Source organism: Balaenoptera physalus, assembly GCF_965194825.1.
Source record: "Balaenoptera physalus genome assembly, chromosome: 12".
Classification (NCBI taxonomy): domain Eukaryota; kingdom Metazoa; phylum Chordata; class Mammalia; order Artiodactyla; family Balaenopteridae; genus Balaenoptera; species Balaenoptera physalus.
Genome location: NC_138897.1, coordinates 68,597,739 through 68,618,012, shown reverse-complemented (window position 1 = coordinate 68,618,012; position 20,274 = coordinate 68,597,739). Strand labels below are relative to the sequence as shown.

General features: G+C 43.6%; 1 protein-coding gene and 1 long non-coding RNA gene across 13 annotated transcripts in view; one reads left to right on the top strand and one right to left on the bottom strand.

Annotated features, from left to right (window-relative positions):
* LOC309639081 overlaps positions 1–20,274 on the top strand; it is a 224,141-nt gene that overhangs the window by 126,062 nt on the left and 77,805 nt on the right. The window lies entirely within an intron of this gene.
* The window catches only part of CEP192 (centrosomal protein 192), a 106,816-nt gene that overhangs the window by 26,142 nt on the left and 60,400 nt on the right, over positions 1–20,274 (bottom strand). For 9 of the 12 annotated variants that reach the window (XM_082415838.1, XM_082415839.1, XM_082415840.1 and 6 more), the window contains 12 exons: positions 19,879–20,017; positions 19,535–19,711; positions 16,447–16,707; positions 16,074–16,189; positions 14,437–14,546; positions 11,615–11,765; positions 7,267–7,442; positions 6,530–6,653; positions 4,986–5,091; positions 4,349–4,556; positions 2,052–2,131; positions 1,083–1,178 (listed from right to left, as the gene is read on the bottom strand). In XM_082415838.1, the coding sequence (XP_082271964.1) occupies positions 1,083–1,178; positions 2,052–2,131; positions 4,349–4,556; positions 4,986–5,091; positions 6,530–6,653; positions 7,267–7,442; positions 11,615–11,765; positions 14,437–14,546; positions 16,074–16,189; positions 16,447–16,707; positions 19,535–19,711; positions 19,879–20,017 (1,744 nt within the window). The remainder of the gene's footprint in view (positions 1–1,082; positions 1,179–2,051; positions 2,132–4,348; positions 4,557–4,985; positions 5,092–6,529; positions 6,654–7,266; positions 7,443–11,614; positions 11,766–14,436; positions 14,547–16,073; positions 16,190–16,446; positions 16,708–19,534; positions 19,712–19,878; positions 20,018–20,274) is intronic. The other 3 variants (XM_082415842.1, XM_082415843.1, XM_082415841.1) reach the window with 2 other exon arrangements.

The window sequence follows — 20,274 nt, the reverse complement described above, 5'->3', positions numbered from 1 at the left end:
GAAAATGGGAAGTGTGAAACCTCCAACTTTATCCTTTTCCAAGATTGTTTTGGTTATTCTGGGTCCCTTGCACACACCCACATGAAGTTTAGGACCAGCCTGTCAATCTCTTAAAAACAAGCTGGGATTTTGATTGGGACTGTGCTGAACCTGTAGATGAGTTTAGGGAGCACTGCTGTTTTAATACCGTCAGGTCTTCTGATCCACGCACAGAAGATGACTTTCCTGCTGGGGCTTCTCTGCACCTTCCTTTCAGATGCAGAACTTCTGTTGAGCAACGTGTGCTCCCTGCTCGGCTGCTTGTGGTCTGGGAAGTGAAATAAACTACGCTGGTAGAACTCTGTGTCTTTACAAGAAAGTCAGAAACCCTCTGGAAGCCTGTTACACAGACCCAGTGAAGCACACAGAGTCTGTGACACTGTCATTGCTCAAAGATTCTCTCATGGTCAGTTACAAGCTCACAACTATGTTCTAAACCTTATTACAAGTTTGAATCTCTGAGGAACTGGACCCATATCAAGTAAATGCTATAGTATAAATGAGTTTTGGCTATTGGAATGAAAAAGGAAAAGTGTATTACTGAGGCCACGTGAACAACTAGCATCCCTGCAAGATACATGAAGGGGCCAGGTCAGGGCTACAAACAAACCGGAACTTACCAGGGCTGTGGTACTAAAGGGACCTGTCACACTTGCCCTGAAGACACACTGTTGACCCCACATGAACACTGAGTGGTCTGCAACACTGGCAGAGTTTTCTGACTACAGCTGGTGGACAAAACCACTGTCTAGATCAGCACTACCAGAAGCGTGTTCTAAGCACTGGCAACCTGAGGCCACCTGAAGTGCTTACACCAGAATGTAAACCAACGACACCACCAAGCACGGTGTTTTGTTTCACACAAGATGTCCCGCTGAAGAAGCAGAGCGCTGACCTGTGCTGCAGCTGCTCCTGCAACAGCCTGGCTGTGAGCAGCACTGGTCCAGGTGGAGCGAATTCTTCTGGGTGGAAACAACGAGGCACTCCTAGCCAGCCAACACTGTGTTCTTACCAGACGGCTGTGAAAAGGTGTCAGAACTCACCTTTTGGACTCCATGGCTTTCCAGTACACCAGAAATAGGAGAACATCTGAATGCTGCATAGGTAGCTCGAAAAACATCTCCACTTTCATCAACTCCCTACAAAGACACCATTTAAACAATCAAATAAAAAAACAAAAAAGTAAGCGGATCTATTCCAGTGACACCATTGCCTTTACGGTCATCGAGGTCAAACCAGCCTGTTTCATGGTGGGCCAGGAGCACCCTGGGCTTGGCTCACACCAGGCCTCACCTGACGCGAACCCTCATCCCACCCCTGGCGGCAGTGCTCTGTAGGAGGCTGCTCCCACATCGGAGGACTGCCATTTCCTCAAAGACCCTGAAGACCCTGCTGAGCGTGCGTTTCAACACTCCATATGATACCAGCGCTTCATTTCTTGTCAGTGGGCCCAGCACTAGCTTTTACACACGTCTTGTTAACATTATGGCTCACAACCATGATGGTCAAACGGAGAAAAGGGCAGAGCGGCCACACCACACGTGACCACACACTTGGCTCGGGTGGTGCCCAGTGGCGGACACCACTTGCAGGGCACACAGGCTAAAACTCACTGGCAAGGAAGGTTCAATCCCGTCTCCTGCACTCGCTCCCACTGGCTGAAAACACATAGCAGCACTTGGAACCCAGGATAGAAAAGCACACACACAACGCCCTGGTATAAAACTTTTATATATTTTTCAAAATAGTTATTTCAGATAAAAAGCAGGGTTGCAGGAGACAGCATGAAACAGAACAAGCACGTATTTTCACATACATTCTCTAACTTGACTCTCAAAACCACCTCGTGAACACGACTGGGCAGGTTAGCCCCACTTACAAAGATAATCAAGTAAATGAAGCAGGGGAACAAAAAACCAGTAATCTCAACATATGTTCATAATTCAGATTTTTAAACATCCTGCATAAAATTAAACATTAAAATGAGTATATTTGAGGCAATTATTACTGACCTTGACGTAAGGTGGGGCTAAGGATGACAGGTGCCACCTCACTTCCGTGTCACCGTGATTCTCAAGTTCCAGGTAACTTCCTAAAAGGAACACATTTAACAACTCAAACTCTTCGAGGGGTAAATAAACAAGCAGATTCGTGGGATAATGTGTGGAAAATACTGTGTTGACCTCATCACAGGGAAAAAATACACTTAGATCCCTTAGAGTCCAACAGGAATAACATTATTTTCTAACAAAGTCCTGTTTGACAGATGCCCTATCTTGTATTTAACGGAAGTGCAATGCAAAAAGCTACTGAAGAACTACAGCAGGGTCTTCACCATGCATGAACCCCTGGTGCTGCGCAGGTAAGAGGCTGCACGGGGTCAGAGTGCGGGCAGAGCCTGGCCCATGTCACTGCGGCCCTCGGCCAAGATGCCGCACAGGGTGACCTGCATCAGGCCTGGTGGTGGCCAAGGGAGGAAAGTCAGCGGGCAGATGTGGGGTTTATTCTGCAGACAGACTGCAAAGGACGTGCTGACGGACGGGACGGGTGAACAGAAGGGAAGAGACATCAACTGTAGGGATTTGGCTCAACCAAGTGCACAGGCAGTGGTGCCGCTGCTGACATGGGAAAGGCTGGAGAAGCAGGTTTCGTGGATGTGTGGGGTGCACATCTGGGACTCAGGGCGAGCAGAGAGAAGGAATGGGATGCAGGCATTAGGAGCCAGAAGAGGAGGAGGGAGCAGCACAGGCTCAGGAGGGGCCCTGAGGCAAGGTGAGCCCCAAGAGCTGCTCCAAGGGGGAAGGAGTGGCTGCCAGTGCTAAGGTCAAACTGAAAAAGACACACAAAAGATGCCCTGGATTTGGCAAAATCAAGCTTTCTAATGACCTTGATGGGAGCAAGTTCAGGGCCTGGTGGTGGCAGCAGCTAAGCTGCTGAAAAAGCGAGGGTGGGAGCACAACCCTGGCAGGAAGGGGCCAGGGAGGAGGGCAGGGCAGCCGCAGCAAGGCGAGGGGCCAAGGGCACCCCGTCCATGGGTGACGGCAGGCATGCTGCGTCCTGATGGAGACGCTTAGGCAAAGAGGAAGAAATGCAGACAATGGGGGAGGAGGGCCCGAGGGAGCCCCGCCTGAGACGGCAGGAGCAGGTGGGCCCAGGTTCCCAGCGCAAGGGTCACCTGGGATGGTCTCTAGATTTTCAACCATGTGTGAGGCAAAGGCAAGAGCCGGAACAAGCAGGAGCGGGGAGGAGGGGGCAGCGGGGGCTGCGAGCAAGAGGACTCAGCTACTGGGGGCGGGGGCAGGCGGGGAGGAGGGCTGCGAGGGCGCTGGGGAAGCCTGTGCTCGGGGCGTCTAGGGGCCCAAGTCGCACAGCACTCAGGGGCAGAGACAGGGCCGGGATTCTGCCAGATGGGAATGCATTGGGCGAGGGGCACAAGGCAGTCACGAGTGTTTGTGAGGAGTTACAGGGACAGAGCACAGAAGTTGAGGAGGGATAGGGGAGAAGTGCGCTGTGGGTGGGGCGATGGGCAGGGGAAAGGCCTGGAGGTCTGAATGTGGTCAGGCAACTGCTCTGACCACTGGAGTAAGTGAGTTGGGAAGAGCCGGAGGGGGTGATGGGCAGAAGTGACAGGCTTGAAACTGAGTGAAAACATGGTACAGCTCCTGGTGCAGACGAGATCCAGGAGGGACCCTGAGGGCAGGAGACTGAGCTGCAGTGGAAGACAGACGACGAGAGTTGAGGAGCTGGGGGGCCAGGTGACAGGTGGCCCCAGACCCTATCTAAGTTGTCCATGTGCAATCCTAGACCCCAAGGCCACGGGGAGAGCGCCCACAGAGGCAGAAAGCACTACTCCGGCCCAAGGAAGCTCAGAGGTGCTTCACACACCGCGTCACCATCCCCAGGCCCTGGGTGGTGGGTGTTAATCACAGCTGGGGAGGCTGGGCAAGTTTGGAGCCTGTAGTCACAGAGTAACTGACAGAGCCGGGCTCCACCCACCTTCCTGTCCTCTTCAGCCACTAACTTAGTAGCAATTCTGGTCAAAGAGCTAGTGAGAGTCGGGGAGGGATGGTTCTGATAAAAAAGTCTAAGCCTTCTGGAACAGAGAGTTATTAAAGGCCTAAATTCAACATGGTACAATTTTTAAGCGTCTGCAAATCCAGCTCATAGCTGAAACGATTTCCAGCGACTACTTGATTTTCTCTTGAAGTAGCGGGAAAACTGCACCTATCACAAACTACAGTTAACTAAGAGCGTTAGATCCAACGTACTAGCAGAAGTCTGAATTACACGTAACCTTGTGATACAATACCTGAAGTCTCACCAGGTTCTGTTGTAGGAAAAGTAACAGTCTTATTTCTTATCTCAACTCTTATGGAAGGTGGTTTTGTCACTGGTTTTACCAGATGATTAACTGAAGGCTCTGTTTCTGGAGAAAGGATTCCAAATGGGCTGGAGGTCAAACAAGTGAAAAGTTCTTCTTGGGTCAAATCTTCTCGAATTTGAACCTTCACAATTTTCTGAAATGAGCCAAACAAAGGGATAAGATGCAAGTGAAGCTGTTATTTTTTTTTTTAATTCCTATTTTTAAATTATGGTAGAGAAAAGTAATGCCAAACAAATGAAACACTGGTGAATTTAGAAATTAAAGTCCATTCAGATCCCAAAGTAGCTCTTTGACTTTATCCTTTCTCCCAACTCCCCTCTTTTCTCCAAAGCAAAATCTTCAAGTTAATGATGGCTTCCAGGCCCCACTCTCCATTGCTGCCCACCCATGACACTTGTTCAGCTCACTAGTGGAAAAACTCTGCACTAAATACTCTAAGTCTATTTGGGCTAAAAGGACACCTCAATTCGATTTCTGAAATGTAAGTGCTATCAATGAGGATTACAAAACTTAAACTGCAAAAAAAGAGAAATGTTGATCAAAAAAATGTTTAAAAAATTACCTTCTGTCCATTGTCACAGTGTATATAGATCAAGCCACTCCACGGGAACATTGAATGTTTTGTGGATAAGGAGGAATTAGGACTCACAAGAATTTGTAGCTTGCTCCTTAAAAGAAGAATTGAACACTAAGAACCAAGAATACCCTGTACTGGAACGGCAGTAACCACAAGAGTTACAAACACTGTCCTGTCAGTCACCAACTATTTCCTCACTGCTCAGAAAGAGCAGAGAACAGAGGTAAGCTCCCAGGCGCATATAATTTGGCCTCAACCCCAACCCAGAGGCTGACAAAAAGCTGAGTGGTGTGAACCCAAGAACCTAAGGGCAAAGCTCATGTGAAAATGGACCACACCACAGAAATGCCATCTAAACAGCAATTCAAGTTAAACATTTCTGGAGCAAAAGACCAGTAACACAAAGGCTCTGAGTCACCGATGATAAAGGACGAGCCGTCACGGTCACAGATCGTAACTGGAAGGGAATAGAGGGTGGGAAAGGGGGTTGGTCAGGTTTTCTGTGCTCACTGTTCTCTTCTAGAGCTATGGGATGTCAAAGACTTACATGTGGACGATGTAACTGGATTTGTGACTTAAGAGAAACCACCAGTTATAAAGAGAGGTTAGTACCCACGTCCAAAATGGCCGAGCAAGATGACCTCCCACTGCTAAAAGCTCAACACGCAGGGTGATGGACAAGTCTCTGTGAACAACCTGTCCTATCATCTCCCAGCTTTTCACCCATTAACGGACAAACATTTAATTGACTGCTTTGGTCCTAGGAACCTTTCTCTGGAGTGTCCCCAACCATACCTTAACCCAGTCTTGGTCAAATAAACTCTCCTGATACGCATATGCCATCATTTTGCAAAAGCAAATAAACTTCATGTTGCTCTTGTGCAAAGTTGCTATTCCCAAATGTGAAGCAACTTTCAGATGTGCGTATTCTGTGCCAACCCAGACACAGTCCCTGAGAAGCTGCAGAGCTGAGGCTATATCCCAGTAATTAAGCTGCACAGAGAGGGCAGCTGCTCATCACCATCTGGCCTCCAAAGACTTTTTTTTACCTTAAAATATCCTTTGTAGAAAACGGCAAGCTAGATTATGGCTCAGACATATCAGAAGCCAGGAATCGGTGTCCGTAAAATGTCCTTAGAGAAAACCAGCAGAATAAGCTGCTAGACCCAAGGTGACAAAGGCAGGACCACCAGGGCTTTGGAGACCACTACCCTCATCACATGCACAGCCGTAACCCTGTGCTGTAATTCTGTAGGTAGAGCTACATCAGGAACTCTCCCCCACCTCACACGTCTCTCCACCCTGTTAGGCCGATACCGTAACTGGCTGTGGACATGGTCTCCACCCGCTAAGAAGCATGAGTCTTGAACTCACTGTGGTCCCACAGAACCAAGCATGGTGCTCTTTACAGAGTCAGCACACTGCAAAACTCTACTGAATAAATTAAAATGGCCTATTATTTGATCCTTAAAAAGTCACCATGCTAAAGCATCTAAATAACACCCAGGGGAAAGGGAGGTCATACTTACTCTGGTGCGATAAACCCATGTTGTGGTGTCACTGTAAGACAATGTGCTGGCCAGTACAGCTCAAATTTCAGTAACCTAACAGAATTGTTTAAAATCTGGAAACGTCCAGTTTTTGCCATATCACCTATGACAGCAGATAAATAAAATGTTACTTACATTTAGCATTTGTGAAAAAGACAAAGGGTAATAAATAGTAAAAATAAATCCTAAATAAAAACACTACCATACTAACTCATTTTGTTTTCCCAACTGCCCAATTACAGAAATTTCAAATTCCTGGTAAAGCAAGACCTTCATTTACTCTTGGAAACTACAAAGATACTGAACAAAGTTTAGTAATGAACAAAGAAGAAAAAGGAAATCTGGTAATTGTTACTCCCTGTCTTGGGCACAGACATAGGTACTAGATTTGTTCCTACTCTGGACCAAGGGTATCAACGTTAAGGGTAAAAGAGGCCAAGTGCCAACTGCATTCTCAGTGGGGGATGGGGGGGTGGGGGGCAGGAATCAAGACCCCCGGATGGGTAGCTCTGCCACATGGGAGCTTGGCCTGGGGTCTGAGGCCTCGTGTCAGGACGACACTCTGGTCGGGTCTGTAGCAGGCAGGGGAGGCCTGGGCAAGCCACCAGCCACATCTGCACGGAGCCCAGGTCTGTCCTACGAGAGCCCTGAGCACAGAGCAAGTACAGCCCGGGCCCCAGAGGGACTTTCTGTCCTGTCATTGGGGACATACTCACAAGAAGGGGCGACTAAAATCAAGCGTTCAGGCTGGACAGCCCACACTTCTTCCGAGGCCGATTTATCTTGAGGTGGGCGAACAGCTTGTGAAAGAAGTGGAGACCCCTGAGGACCTTTCACTGGTAAAACATCCAAAGAAATGTTACCACCATGTGTCCCACAACTGCCAGATTCACTAGAGAGAGAGAGAGAGAGAGAGACAGAGAGAGAGAGAAAAGAAATTAAAAATGATAAAGCAGACTGTGTCACATTTTTATATTAATTATTCATAAATCTGAAAACACTTAGATAAAAATAAAAGTGCATTATATATTTTTCAGTGAATAAGAATCCTTCACATTGGGGTTTTCTTAAAGAAGTGTATAAAGAGTAAAGTACAGGGCTTCCCTGGTGGCGCAGTGGTTGAGAATCTGCCTGCTGACGCAGGGGACACGGGTTTGAGCCCTGGTCTGGGAAGATCCCACATGCCGCGGAGCGACTAGGCCCGTGAGCCACAACTGCTGAGCCTGCGCGTCTGGAGCCTGTGCTCCGCAACAAGAGAGGCCGCGATAGTGAGAGGCCCGCGCACCGTGAGGAAGAGTGGCCCCCACTTGCCGCAACTAGAGAAAGCCCTCGCACAGAAACGAAGACCCCACACAACCATAAATAAATTAATTAATTAAATAAAAAAAAAGAGTAAAGTACAGTATAGGTTAAATATTACTAACCTTTAATTAGAATCTGCAATGATTTGTTTCCTGCCTTGACTTCTGCATGCCATCTGAGGTCTCTTAAAAGATTTACTAGAGGGACTTCCCTGGTGGTCCAGTGGCTAAGACTCCGTGCTCCCAATGCAGGGGGCCCAGGTTCGATCCCTGGTCAGGGAACTAGATCCCTCATGCCACAACTAAAGATCCTGCGTGCTGTAACTAAGACCCGGTGCAGCCAAATAAATAAATAAATGTTTTTTAAAAAATATTTACTAGAAAACTACCCAGGGCTTCCCTGGTGGCACAGTCGTTAAGGATCCACTTGTTAATGCAGGGGACACAGGTTCGAGTCCTGGTCTGGGAAGATCCCACATGCCTTGGAGCAACTAAGCCCATGCGCCACAACTAGTGAGCCTGGGCTTTAACTGAGCCCACGTGCCACAACTACTGAAGCCCGCGCGCCGAGAGCCTGTGCTCTGCAACAAGAGAAGCCACCACAGTGAGAAGCCCGCACACCGCAACAAAGAGTAGCCCCTGCTCGCCGCAACTAGAGAAAAGCCCACACGCAGCAACGAAGACCCAACACAGCCAAAAAATAAATAAATAAATAAAAGAATTTCCTTCCTTAAAAAAAAAAAAACCTACCCAATATTAAGAATTTAAGAAAAACAACAAAACTCTTCAAGTATCTATAACAATAATGATAACTGCCTTTGCATCACTAACACCAAAAAACTTTAAAACAAAATCTTATGGCAAAAAACCACAGTTAAGAAATGCTAATAAAGTTTAGGAAGATTTTTTTTTACTAAGTGTTGAAATTGGGTTTTCTAATAAGCCTTAGATTACTAAAAAATTGTAATTCAACTAAATTTCATAACCACGAGAACACATGACAACCGAAGTTCACTGGTACGGTGACCAAGTTCACCTACCACACAGTGGGGGCTACACCTGGACTCCAGTCAACACTTGGCGGACAGAGAGAAATCCCTCTCTTCACCCCTAATTCACTGCCCTCTGACCCACCCCTTTCCAATCAGACCTATACCGCCCCAGAGAAACAAAGGGGGCACCAGCCAAACGTCAGAAAACAATTTAAAAACAAAGTTGATTCCTGTTTTTTTAGCTTCCTAAGAACAAGTTCCTCACAACTGAAGTAACTGTCAAGGTAATTTTTAATACATGTTAATACTATCTTTGACTATCTTAGAAAAAAAATTAACACGAACAGCATAGGGATTAAAGAAACCAAGTTGGCGTGAGTCGGAGGCACTAGGGTGATGGGGATGGAGGGAGTCAGCCCTCAGCTGGTGCCACTAAGACTTGCTGGTGTGAGTTGGCAACACTGGGCCCAGGGAGACAGACCATGTGAAGACAAGATTGGCTGAAAACAGGGGGACTGAGTAAAACGTAAACATATTGAAAATAATGGGGCCAGGCTTCTCAGTACTGGAGAAAAAAGGTACAATTATGGGAAGGAGGAAAGGAGTCCATGTGTTATGTTAGATTAGAATTGGAGGTATCAGTGTAAACTCAAGATTTTAACACATTTATAAACAGAAGTAGATATAAATTGCATGTGGATTTGTATATAAACTCATATATTTCCTAGCTCTGTCCACTGAGCGGGCCTGGAAGCAAGGACACCTCAATAGCAATGAGCACGTTGCTGCCCGTGTCCTCGTTTCCAGGCTGGACAGGCAAGTGAAGGACGAGCCTCGACCATCCTGCTGTGCCTGTGAATAAGGAGGTGCCCAGAGGTGTTGTGGGCACAGGCAAAGGACCAAGGAGCAGGTCAGGGGACGATATAATGACAACAAGGATTAATCTTGAATCCACGAGTCGGCCCTAATATATGTGAATAAGAAGGAAAAGGAAATTCCTTCCTCAAAGTAGAAAGATAACTAATAAATGCAGAAAGATGGGATCAGAAAATCACCATTTAGTAACCAAGACAGACATAATATGATTCAGGAAGCAATCCTCACTGGGTGCTCAAAGTCTCACGAGAAACAAGATCATTCATTGTCTCCAAGTTGTGTATTATAATATCCCTTCAAGATATTTATTAACTTTACAGTAGAGAAACCTGGCAAACACCACTTAAAGTGATAAAAATATTGCTAGTAACAGGACAAATCAGCATTGTTCACCACCGAGGAAGCTTCGCTGAGAAACAAACAGCATCATTCTGCATGTCCTGAAGCTGTGAACTGAAATCGAGAATATTTTACAAAGTAACTGGCCTGTATTCTATAAAAACATCAAGGTACCTGGTAAGAAAGAGTTAGCAGCTGGCCTGCAGCCTACTTTTCCCTTTTTAAGAAACGACCAGAGAAAAAAAAGAAAGATGGCTTGGTCAAATCGCCTTGTAATCTTGCAAATGCCGGATCCCACAGCAAATGCACTCGGGTCCTTAAAACAGGCAGCACCTGGTCTGTCTCACATTGCTTGTGGTAAAGAAATCTGAAACTTACGAATTTATGTGGCACAGTTGTTTGAAAAGCATCACATAAGTTACATAGTTATCAAAGTATAAAATACCTTTCATGATCAAAATAGTCTCTTGTGTGACGCACCACACCCACAACTTACGGACCTCGCGCTAAATCTAAGCCAGAGGGGAGTGTTGATGTTACAAAGTAGATCTAGAAAGTACCATGGGCAACCCCAGGTTTCTCTGTGTTTCACCCCAAATTAGTACTGAAGCTTCATTCTGGAAAATACCTTTGATTCTGTGGATCGTACTTGATAAGCAAACCCTGTGTGTTTTCTCTGTTGTGAAAGACTGAGGAGCTCTCTTTATTGAAAGAGAGTAAATGGACAAGCCAACCAAACGCACGTGTGATCTCAGATTAGATTCTGGACCAAAGAGGAAGTGGAAGGGGGCAGTTTCTTGTTTGCCGTTTGCCTTAACTACACAGGACATCACTGGGAGACTCCGTGGACCAGATGGTGGTCCTGCGTCACTGCATCAGCGTCCTAACCTTGACGGGCTTGCCGTGCCTATGAGGGGGAGCATCTACAGCCAATTCAGGGCTACTGGTCATCATGTCTGCAAGTCACTCCTAAATGGTTCAGAAAAACCTGTATATACATGAAAGACCATAAGGTAGATGTGGTAAAACGTTATCAACTGCGAAATCTCAGTGCAGATAGCGTATGGGAGTTCTCTATAATTAATTAATTTATTTATTTTTGGCTGCGTCGGGTCTTCATTGCTGCATGTGGGCTTTTCTCTAGTTGCAGCGAGTGGGGGCTACTCTTCATTGCCGTGCACAGGCTTCTCATTGCAGTGGCTTCTCTTGCTGTGGAGCATGGGCTCTAGGCGTGCAAGCTTCAGCAGTTGCGGCACATGGGCTCAGTAGTTGTGGCACACGGGCTTAGTTGTTCTGCAACATGTGGGAACTTCCCAGACCAGGGATCGAACCCTTGTCCCCTGCATTGGCAGGTGGATTCTTAACCACTGTGCCACCAGGGAAGTCCCTCTGTATTGTTTTTAAACTTTTCTGTAAATTTGGAATTATTTCAACTTAAAAATAAAGATGAAATAAACAGTTTGAGACAAAACCCAACAAAGTACAAGGGAAAAGATCAGCTCTACTGTGAATCAAATAATCTTGAACTCAGATGAAAGATGTTTTGTTAGTTTTACCTTTTAGATTCCAAGCTAGGTCTGGAAGAAGGTGGAAGAAACTCTCTGTTAGAAACAGAATCTCTAAATTCTCCAATTACTGAAAGTATAATTTTACGCATGTTTCCATAAAAGAGCTGGACGTCATTGGGCCGCTGGGGAAGGTCATATACTGAAATAGAAAATAATGTTTGAAATACATGAATCTTCACATAATCACACCACCAAGTAACAGAGGTACTCATATATTTACATATTTTCTTCTATCTTCTTAGTTGAGGGTAGGTGACATTTGGATTTTTAACACTACGGATTAGCATCAATGACTGGCAGCTCAGGCTCTGGCCCTGGATTTGGATTACAGCCACGCCAACGCTCAGCCTGGGACCTCTGGCAGCTTCCTTCACCAGCCCGAGCCTCAGTCTCCCCACGGGAAGTACGAGTAACAACCTGTCTCAGGGCTGTGGACACTGTTCTGACCCCCAACATAAACCAACCTGGTCAGTTTCCACAGCTCTCCGAGGCATCATCACCTCCACCCCAAATGAGGGGCCAAAACACAGAGGCTGAGAGCACACACTTCATAAGCGGCAGTCTCATAAAAACTTAAGTAAATCCAGAAACAGGCAGTATTAGTATAACTATATGTATTTAGATTGATCAGACAGTGCTCAAGGTTTATCCAAAGATAATCCTACCTGAATTTATATATACAAGAAATTTTAGAGAACACGCTTGTATTCTACATATAAATTAGATATTAAGAATTAAGTATATTTAAGATGGAAATTCAGAAAGAACACAGGAAGTGTAAATTAAAATTTATATTAAACAAGACATCTGACTATAAAAGTTTAATTGTGAAATTATTTGCCACAGTAATTCCACATTTTACAAAAGTGAGATCGCTATGAATGCTTGTTAATAGTAATATGCTCAAATGTTTTTCAAAATAATCATGTAAAAAGTTCAACTGCAACATTCTTATAGGGATCCATTACACCAACCAGCACAAGTGGGGCTGCTTCCTGCCCTCACCTGGACAGCACGCACACCATCTCCAGGAGCCCAATACTCCCTGATGTGCAACCTGGCCCCAAGGACCCACCTGAAGCCCCCACTCAACCCCATCACAGGGGGGTCTCAGCAGGTCACCTGAGCGCTTGGTCAGGTTTGTCAACACAACCCTTAACACACCCACTTCCTGAATGTTTGCACATGCAGCTCCCTCTGCCTGAATACCCTCCCCCACCCTGGTCCACACCTTCTCCTCCTTGTCAACCCCCTCCCCGCTTTCTCAGCGGAGTGCCCCTTCTCTGTGGCCCCCAGGTCCCTAAGCACAGTTCTGTCACAGCACTTTCATGCTGTACTTCGATCACCTGTCTCCCCCTTGGCCTGTGAGCCCCTAGAGGCAAGGGCGGCACCTTCTACCCCTGTGACTCGTGCCCTGCACTCCCCACCAAGTCCACTCAGCCATAGAGTCGTGAAGCTGCGAGGGCTGCACGCTCACGCTGCCCAGTTCTCATTAGACTTCACTGCTGCTGCTACGTGTGTGGGTCCATCTCCACAGCACAGTTCAGGTTAACTCTTTCACGTGGATCCTTCCTCTGAGGAAGGGATTTGGAAGGTGAAGCTCGGAGGAGCTGAGGTGGCAGAGATGGGCTATGAACTGAGGTTCAGCTCCAAATCCAACGTTCTTTCCAACCATTTCGAATCTTTTCATTATTTTTAACTAACCCACCCTTGAAGCAGATGATCTAGACTCCCAATTTGCTGAAAAGATCATAAACTATTCTATATCACCTCTACATAGGCATAAATATCCTTTTCCTTTATCATTTCCCACTTCAGAAGGAGTGTGTATTTCATCATTAAAAAACTAGAAAATAAAAATGGGGGGAAAAGACACTACCACCTGAAATTCTACCACCAGAATATAACCATTCTTAATATTTTGGTGTGTATACTCCCGCAATTTTACCTAGGTAACTATAAATAAGACATTAAATTATTTTTACCAAATGAGCTGGTGGGGAGTGCAGGGCATGAGTCACAGGGGTAGAAGGTGCAGCCCTTGCCTCTAGGGGCTCACAGGCCAAGGGGTAGACAGGTGATCTTATATGCAAAATTTTAAAATAATTCTTTTCTTAATAAATTGAGGAGCTTTCCATGTCATTTAATATAGAATCATATTGTCTGAATGCCTTCAAAATATTCTATTGTGTAATTAAACGATCCCCTACTCTTGGAAGTTTAGTTTACTCCTAACTTCTTCCCATTATAAACAATACTGTGGTGAAAATCTGTACACATATTTTTACACAATTTGCATGTTTCCATTCTTATATTTTGTATGAGTCATAAATACCATTAAATACCTGAATTGCTCAGCTCAAATAGGGCTAAACATCTAGATTAGAGTCACACTACCACTATCACATCCTCCATAAATTGCACAGCAGGCACAAGAGCAGAGAAATCTCAAAATGAGTGTAAGTTTGCAATCATGAAATCTTTAACAGTAATAACTTGAGTTTAATAATGACCATTCTCCTCCTCTATTCACAAGTCCACCCAAAGACTAGGTGCAATAACATATTAATAACATCTAACATTTACAAGGCAAAGCCCTCTCATCTGATCTTCACAAGAACTCTGTGTAGAGAGCACAGACATTATTCCTCTCATTTTACAGCTAAGGAAACTGAATTTCAGTGATGTAATCTGTCCAAAGTCATACAGCAAAGCTGTGACTCAAATTCAGCCTGATACCACATCTAAGCTAACACTCTTCCTCCTCACACACTGGACCCAGAAGATTTAAAATACGTTGAAATTCCTACCTTCAGTCACAAGCAGCTCGTCCTGAAATGCTTCCGTGAAGTTGATGTTCTGCAGCATGCTCTGGGTGGGAAGGACCTGCTCTCTCACCCCTGGTGTGTGCAGCATGGCTCTGCCAGTAGAGATTTTATTCAGAAGTCGTTTTACATACAAAATAACCTTAATTAGATTTTATTCATGCATCTGGAAAATCCCATTAACATCATGATACATTAGTTCATAGATATTATGTCCTAAATCCCAATATAAGTAATTTAAAAAAAAAACCTTGTTTTGGAAATTCCCTTAAAAGTTATACATGGTAGTACAATCATCAGTTTCAGTTAAACACATCAAAACAACAACTTCCTAACAGAAGAGTAGAAAGAAGATAAAATTAGATTCTTTTCGGGTCATACATTTTCATTATTTGTGGTAATTTGGTCAGTTAGAAATTTGCCTCAGAAAAAATATGCCAAGAAAATGATATAAATAAAACATCAGAAGGAAATATTTAAATTACCATGTAATTCTGTTACTTTGACCTCTTCTAGAGAATTTTGAGGTGAGAGAACTGAAAAGTAAATTTCTCTATAAAACACAGATGTTCACAAACGAAAGAAATCTCATTACTATAAATTAATGGCAAAGAGGAGTTATAAAGGAGTACGCTGATTTCTATATCCCAGTAGAGAGAAAGGACAAAAACCAAAAAACCTTGTGATCTAATTTCTCTAAATGCCAGTTTCTATTTCTAAAACACTCAACTGAGAGAAAAAACCGCATTCAAAGTTGAGCTCTTCACTTCAGGTCTGTGCTATCATCATTTAGCAACTCATCACTAAACTCTTCTTAAGCATTCTAACAGTCTTCCACAGATTAAAAATAAAACAGTTTCCTGAACTCTGTATCAGAATAAAACACAGCAGAGCACAAAGGACTGGAAGAAGGAATGACTGGCCCACGCACACGCCCGCCCTCCCGGGAGGCAATGACTTCCTGCGAACAATGAACTGGCAGGAGCTTCACTTACCTCATACTCAGCTTTAGGCTAGGAAACGAGATTTTGTGACACGAGAACTCTGAATTCAACACACAGAATGTCTAAATTACACCTAGACCTAAATATAAATTTGACAACATTCCAGCATATTAAACTACATTTAGATCGGATGTACCAAATTTTTTACAAGTACAAGCTTAAGTAGCTAGAGTTAGACACCCTACACATGTCTAAAATACGACTTGATCCTTTGAAATGATTCTCAACACTCCCAGAAATGTTCCAAGTCAGGTGCGTTCACACAATATACTCTTTCAGTAGTTCTTAAATCTTTTCTGAAACTGATCTGCCATCATTACAAAGATGGTCCTACGATGAAGTCCGAGGTCCTCTCTGAGCAAAGGAGCAGAGGCCACTATGTACGTCCAGAAAAGGATACTGCAAGGAAACCTGCAGACGAGTTTCCTACAGGTATTTCTACCTGTATTTCTCCTACAGGTAGCTTATCGGTCACACAAATTTTACCAAGATTTTTCATCTGCCAGTTCACTAATAAGTAGTGAAACATCTTCTATAAATTCCAAATCCCAAACCACTGTCACAGCCTCTTTATTTCCACTGAATGGTCCCCACCATCATGTAAGGTAAGTGACCCACCTTCGGTACTGCTGTCTTGAAATTTCATCTCCACCAAAAAAGTATATAGTTGACAGTTCTGTGGTGTTTTTACAATTGTTTTCTCTGTCTGATGGATTATATATTATAGTAACATCCTGATGCCAAGAAAAAAATCAGGAGTGAATATTAAATATTTCTGAGTAAGTCATTTCACTCTGAATAAACTGTCACAGGAGCACAAACAGCCACTATAGACAAAGACGCACATGAAGAGCATTTCCAAGATCAGATAAGTCCTTCCACTCCTACATTCCTTTCAAATACGATTTTAGCTCTCTGCCATAAAATACATAATTATTACTTTAACCTAAAAATAAGCTCATATTTTTAGTGCAGAGACTTTCATACTTACTTCTTGTGTTCTTTCCTTGAGCACAAATTTGTCTGGAAAAATCCTTAATACTCGAGGATTCAGCAAAACTTTTTTCTGAGAATCCTTAAAACCTACAGCTTTAACAAAAGCTGCTCGAGAGCCAGTGTTACGAACAGAAAAAACAATTCTACTTTCTTTGCCAGGCACTAAGTCATTCACTGTTACCATGTAACTGTCAGACAACTTTTTAACATCTTCCAAAATCAGGTTACTTGTGCCTCCATAACCAGACAAAGGTATCTAAAAATACAGAACACATACATCCAAAATTATTTTTATGTAAGCAGAAAATAGAAGATTAAATTACGGTCAGAGAAGACAATAAAAACAGATTTACTACAATTAAAATTATTAACCTTTGTGTACTTTGGCTAGTAGCTTCCCCACAGTCAATCTAGCCTTATAGTAAGGACTATGTTTTAAGGGAAAAACAAATCAAAGAGCTGCAAAATTATTTACCTTCCAATATGCCAAGCTTAGATGATAAAGGAGCAATAAAAAGATTAATATTGATATGTTTGCTTAAGCAGTGTTCAGTATGAAAGACACTGGTATTTATAATTTATTCTGAAATGCATAAAATAAGGTAAATTGATACATAGTTAAATATGTGATAAAAGAAATATAGCACAATGTTAACTGTAGAATCTAAGTGGCAGGGCATGCGAGTGTTCACCATGTAATTCTTTCAAATACCCAATAATTCTGAATTTTCAATATGAAAAGTTTTGGGGGCAGAAAAATCTATGAGCATATAATCCTGTTAACTTCTGGTCTAGCAGAGTCAGAGGACTGCGCCAAAGGGAACAAAGAGAAGCCCAGAACTCAAACAAGCCTCAGAGCACAGCCAACCTGGTAGTGGGGGTCAGAGTGGAGGCTCCAGTGCTGACCAGGGCCACCCCTGAGCTACAAGGCTCCCATGGGGCTCAGCACTACCAGGAAACAAGGATTCACAGAACAGACTCTATGAATAGGAATGTAAGAAATAGGTACCCTGCTAGGAAACAAACTTTTCATACCCTTTGAGATGCATTCCCTTAAAAATGAGCTTTCATTCCTAATTATTGAAATAAGTTCCAAAGAATCCTTTGCAAACTTAAAAACATCAGTAGCTTATTTCAAGTTGTTATATACTAAGTAACATTTTGAAAAATTAAATTCAGGCTGATCAAAAATCAGTATTGCTTGCCCTTTAGTACAAATTAAAAGCATTTTTAAAGGGCTTCAGATCTGAAGCTCCTGCAAATCCCACCTCATTCAGGGTGAGCTCTGCTAGTTTCAAGAGCCAAAAGTGTTTCTAATTTTTCTTTTCCCACAGAAATTTGCAAGTAAATCTTAGGCAAGAAAATAGAAAGTAACAGGGAAAGTCAGCTTTTGAAAACACTCAAAATCAGTATTCTTCCTATATTTTCAAAGTCTAAGGAGGGGGCTTGCCTGTTGGAACAGTTGTTAAGAATCCGCCTGCCAATGCAGGGGACATGGTTTCGAGCCCTGGGCCGGGAAGATCCCACATGCCACGGAGCAACTAAGCCCGTGCGCCACAACTACTGAGCCTGCAAGCCACAACTACTGAGCCCACGTGCCACAACTACTGAAGCCTGCACGCCTAGAGCCTGTGCTCCGCAACAAGAGCAGCCCCCCCCGCCACAACTAGAGAAAGCCCCGCGCACAGCAACGACAACCCAACACAGCCAAAAATAAAAACAAATAAATTTTTTAAAAAAAGTCTAAGGAGTCACAAATAATTACTGACTAAAAGGTTAAGAAAAAGAATGATTAAATAAAATGAAATCTGACTAACGCCCACTGACCCAAAGTTTCAACCAGAGAAACTGGTGCTCTAGAGCAGGCTTCTCAGGGACTTCCCTGGTGGTCCAGTGGTTAGGACTCTGTACTTACACTGCCGGGGGCCCGGGTTCAATCCCTGGTCTGCGAACTAAGATCCCACAAGCCTCATAACGTAACATAAATAAAACAACAAAAATAAATATATAAAATAAAATAAAATCCATCTAGAGCAGGCTTCTCAGCCTCGGCACAATGGCCCCTGGGCTGGGCCATTTGATGTGGGGAGCCCTGTGCACTGTGGGTGTCTGGCCACACTCCTGGCCTCTACTCACCAGGTGCCAGTAGCACCTTTTCCCACTTCCAGTGTGACAACCACAAATGTCTCCAGAAATTACCAAGTGTCCCCTGGATGGTGAAACGGTCTCTGGCTGAGAACCGCTGCTCTGCAGGCCTCATTCTGAAAATGGCCATTTACACCTTTTAACACCTCTCCCCACCAAAGCTCACGGGGCCATGTGAAGAGCTCCACAGAGAGTGTGTCCAGCTCCAGCATCAAATAAAGGTAAATTTGCCATAAATATCTATCCTTTTTAAAAAAACTTTTAGGTGTTGTTAATCTTGTAATTTATCACATGTCCACTCTGACACTAGGAAACGACCAACATTGTATTCCCAGCCCCACTGCCAACTAATTGCTCTGTTTTTAGCTACTTTCAGGGAGCTCAGGCTTCATCCGACTACCCTGTCCTTCTTTCCTCTCCTCCAGGATTCATCACTTTTCTCTCTTAGTGCCCTGAATCTAGCTAAAGAAATGACCTGAAATTTTTTGAAATTATGCTGGGAAGAACAAAATAGAAAAGCTCTTGTCTTTGTATCCCTGGTGTACGGAACAGAGTCTAACAAATGACGTCAATAGATGCTTTGCTGAACTGAAAGAATAAAATTTACTTGGAAAGTCAACGTCTTAAACATTTCCATCTGGATTTACCAAAAAAATGGATTTCTGAAAAGTTGAGTACATTTCAAAATTTTCAAACCAAAATGAAACTTACAAGCATTAGACAAGACCATTACTTACAGGAATACTATGGTGGCTGCTTTTAAAATAGGGTAATCCTACAAGGTATATAATTACTCCCTAACTTGTTTGTAAATCTAGGTAATCACATATTTTGACTTATAAAAAGCAGAGTATATGTAATTTACCAATATTTAACCAATAGTTACAACATGTCATAAACTCCATGGGAGGGAAAAAAAAGATATAAAATTATCTTACCGTGAACTTAAAGCCTGGTTGTGATCGAATTCCAAGTTGTTTAATTTCTAGTTTGGCCAACATACAAGATAATCGAGTAGGTGCAAATAACACAGAGATGTAAATGTCTTCTTTTGGATGAATCCTGACCTCACAGTTACTGGTCAATCGCTCTTCTGAACCAAAAGTGTGCTGAAACTACAATTTAAAAAAAAAATCTCTGCATAAAACAGAGCAGCAGCACAAATAAAACATACCATTAACATGAACTCCTCGAAGACTAAGAACACAAGATGGCCTACACGTGTTAAGTGTCCTGGATCTAGATGAACGCGAAACAGAACAGAGCCATGCACTCCACAAACCTGAAAGCAGTCCTGGTCTTGTCCCCTAATGAGCAGTCGTAAATGTTGGGCTGAAGATGTAGAATTATTTCTTAAAGCTAGTTTCTGAAGCCTAGAAACAATGACACATCTTAAATGTGGTTTTCCTCCATGGATATTGCTACAATCATAAAAACAAAGCCAATTAAAGCTGACTGCAGTGTTTGGAGATGGACTGACCGCACAGGCCCCTTGAGCAGCCTGGAAGTGCCTCCACAGTCCCAGAACTCTACATTTCTGAGAACGTATGCTCAAGACTCACCTTACCAGAGAAGATTTTGGGTTTAATCTCTCTCCTATTATAGCTCCTTAGCTGCCCTTATTATTCATACTCTGTGTATAGGAATTATCTGTCTTATAAAATAGTAATCAATGAAA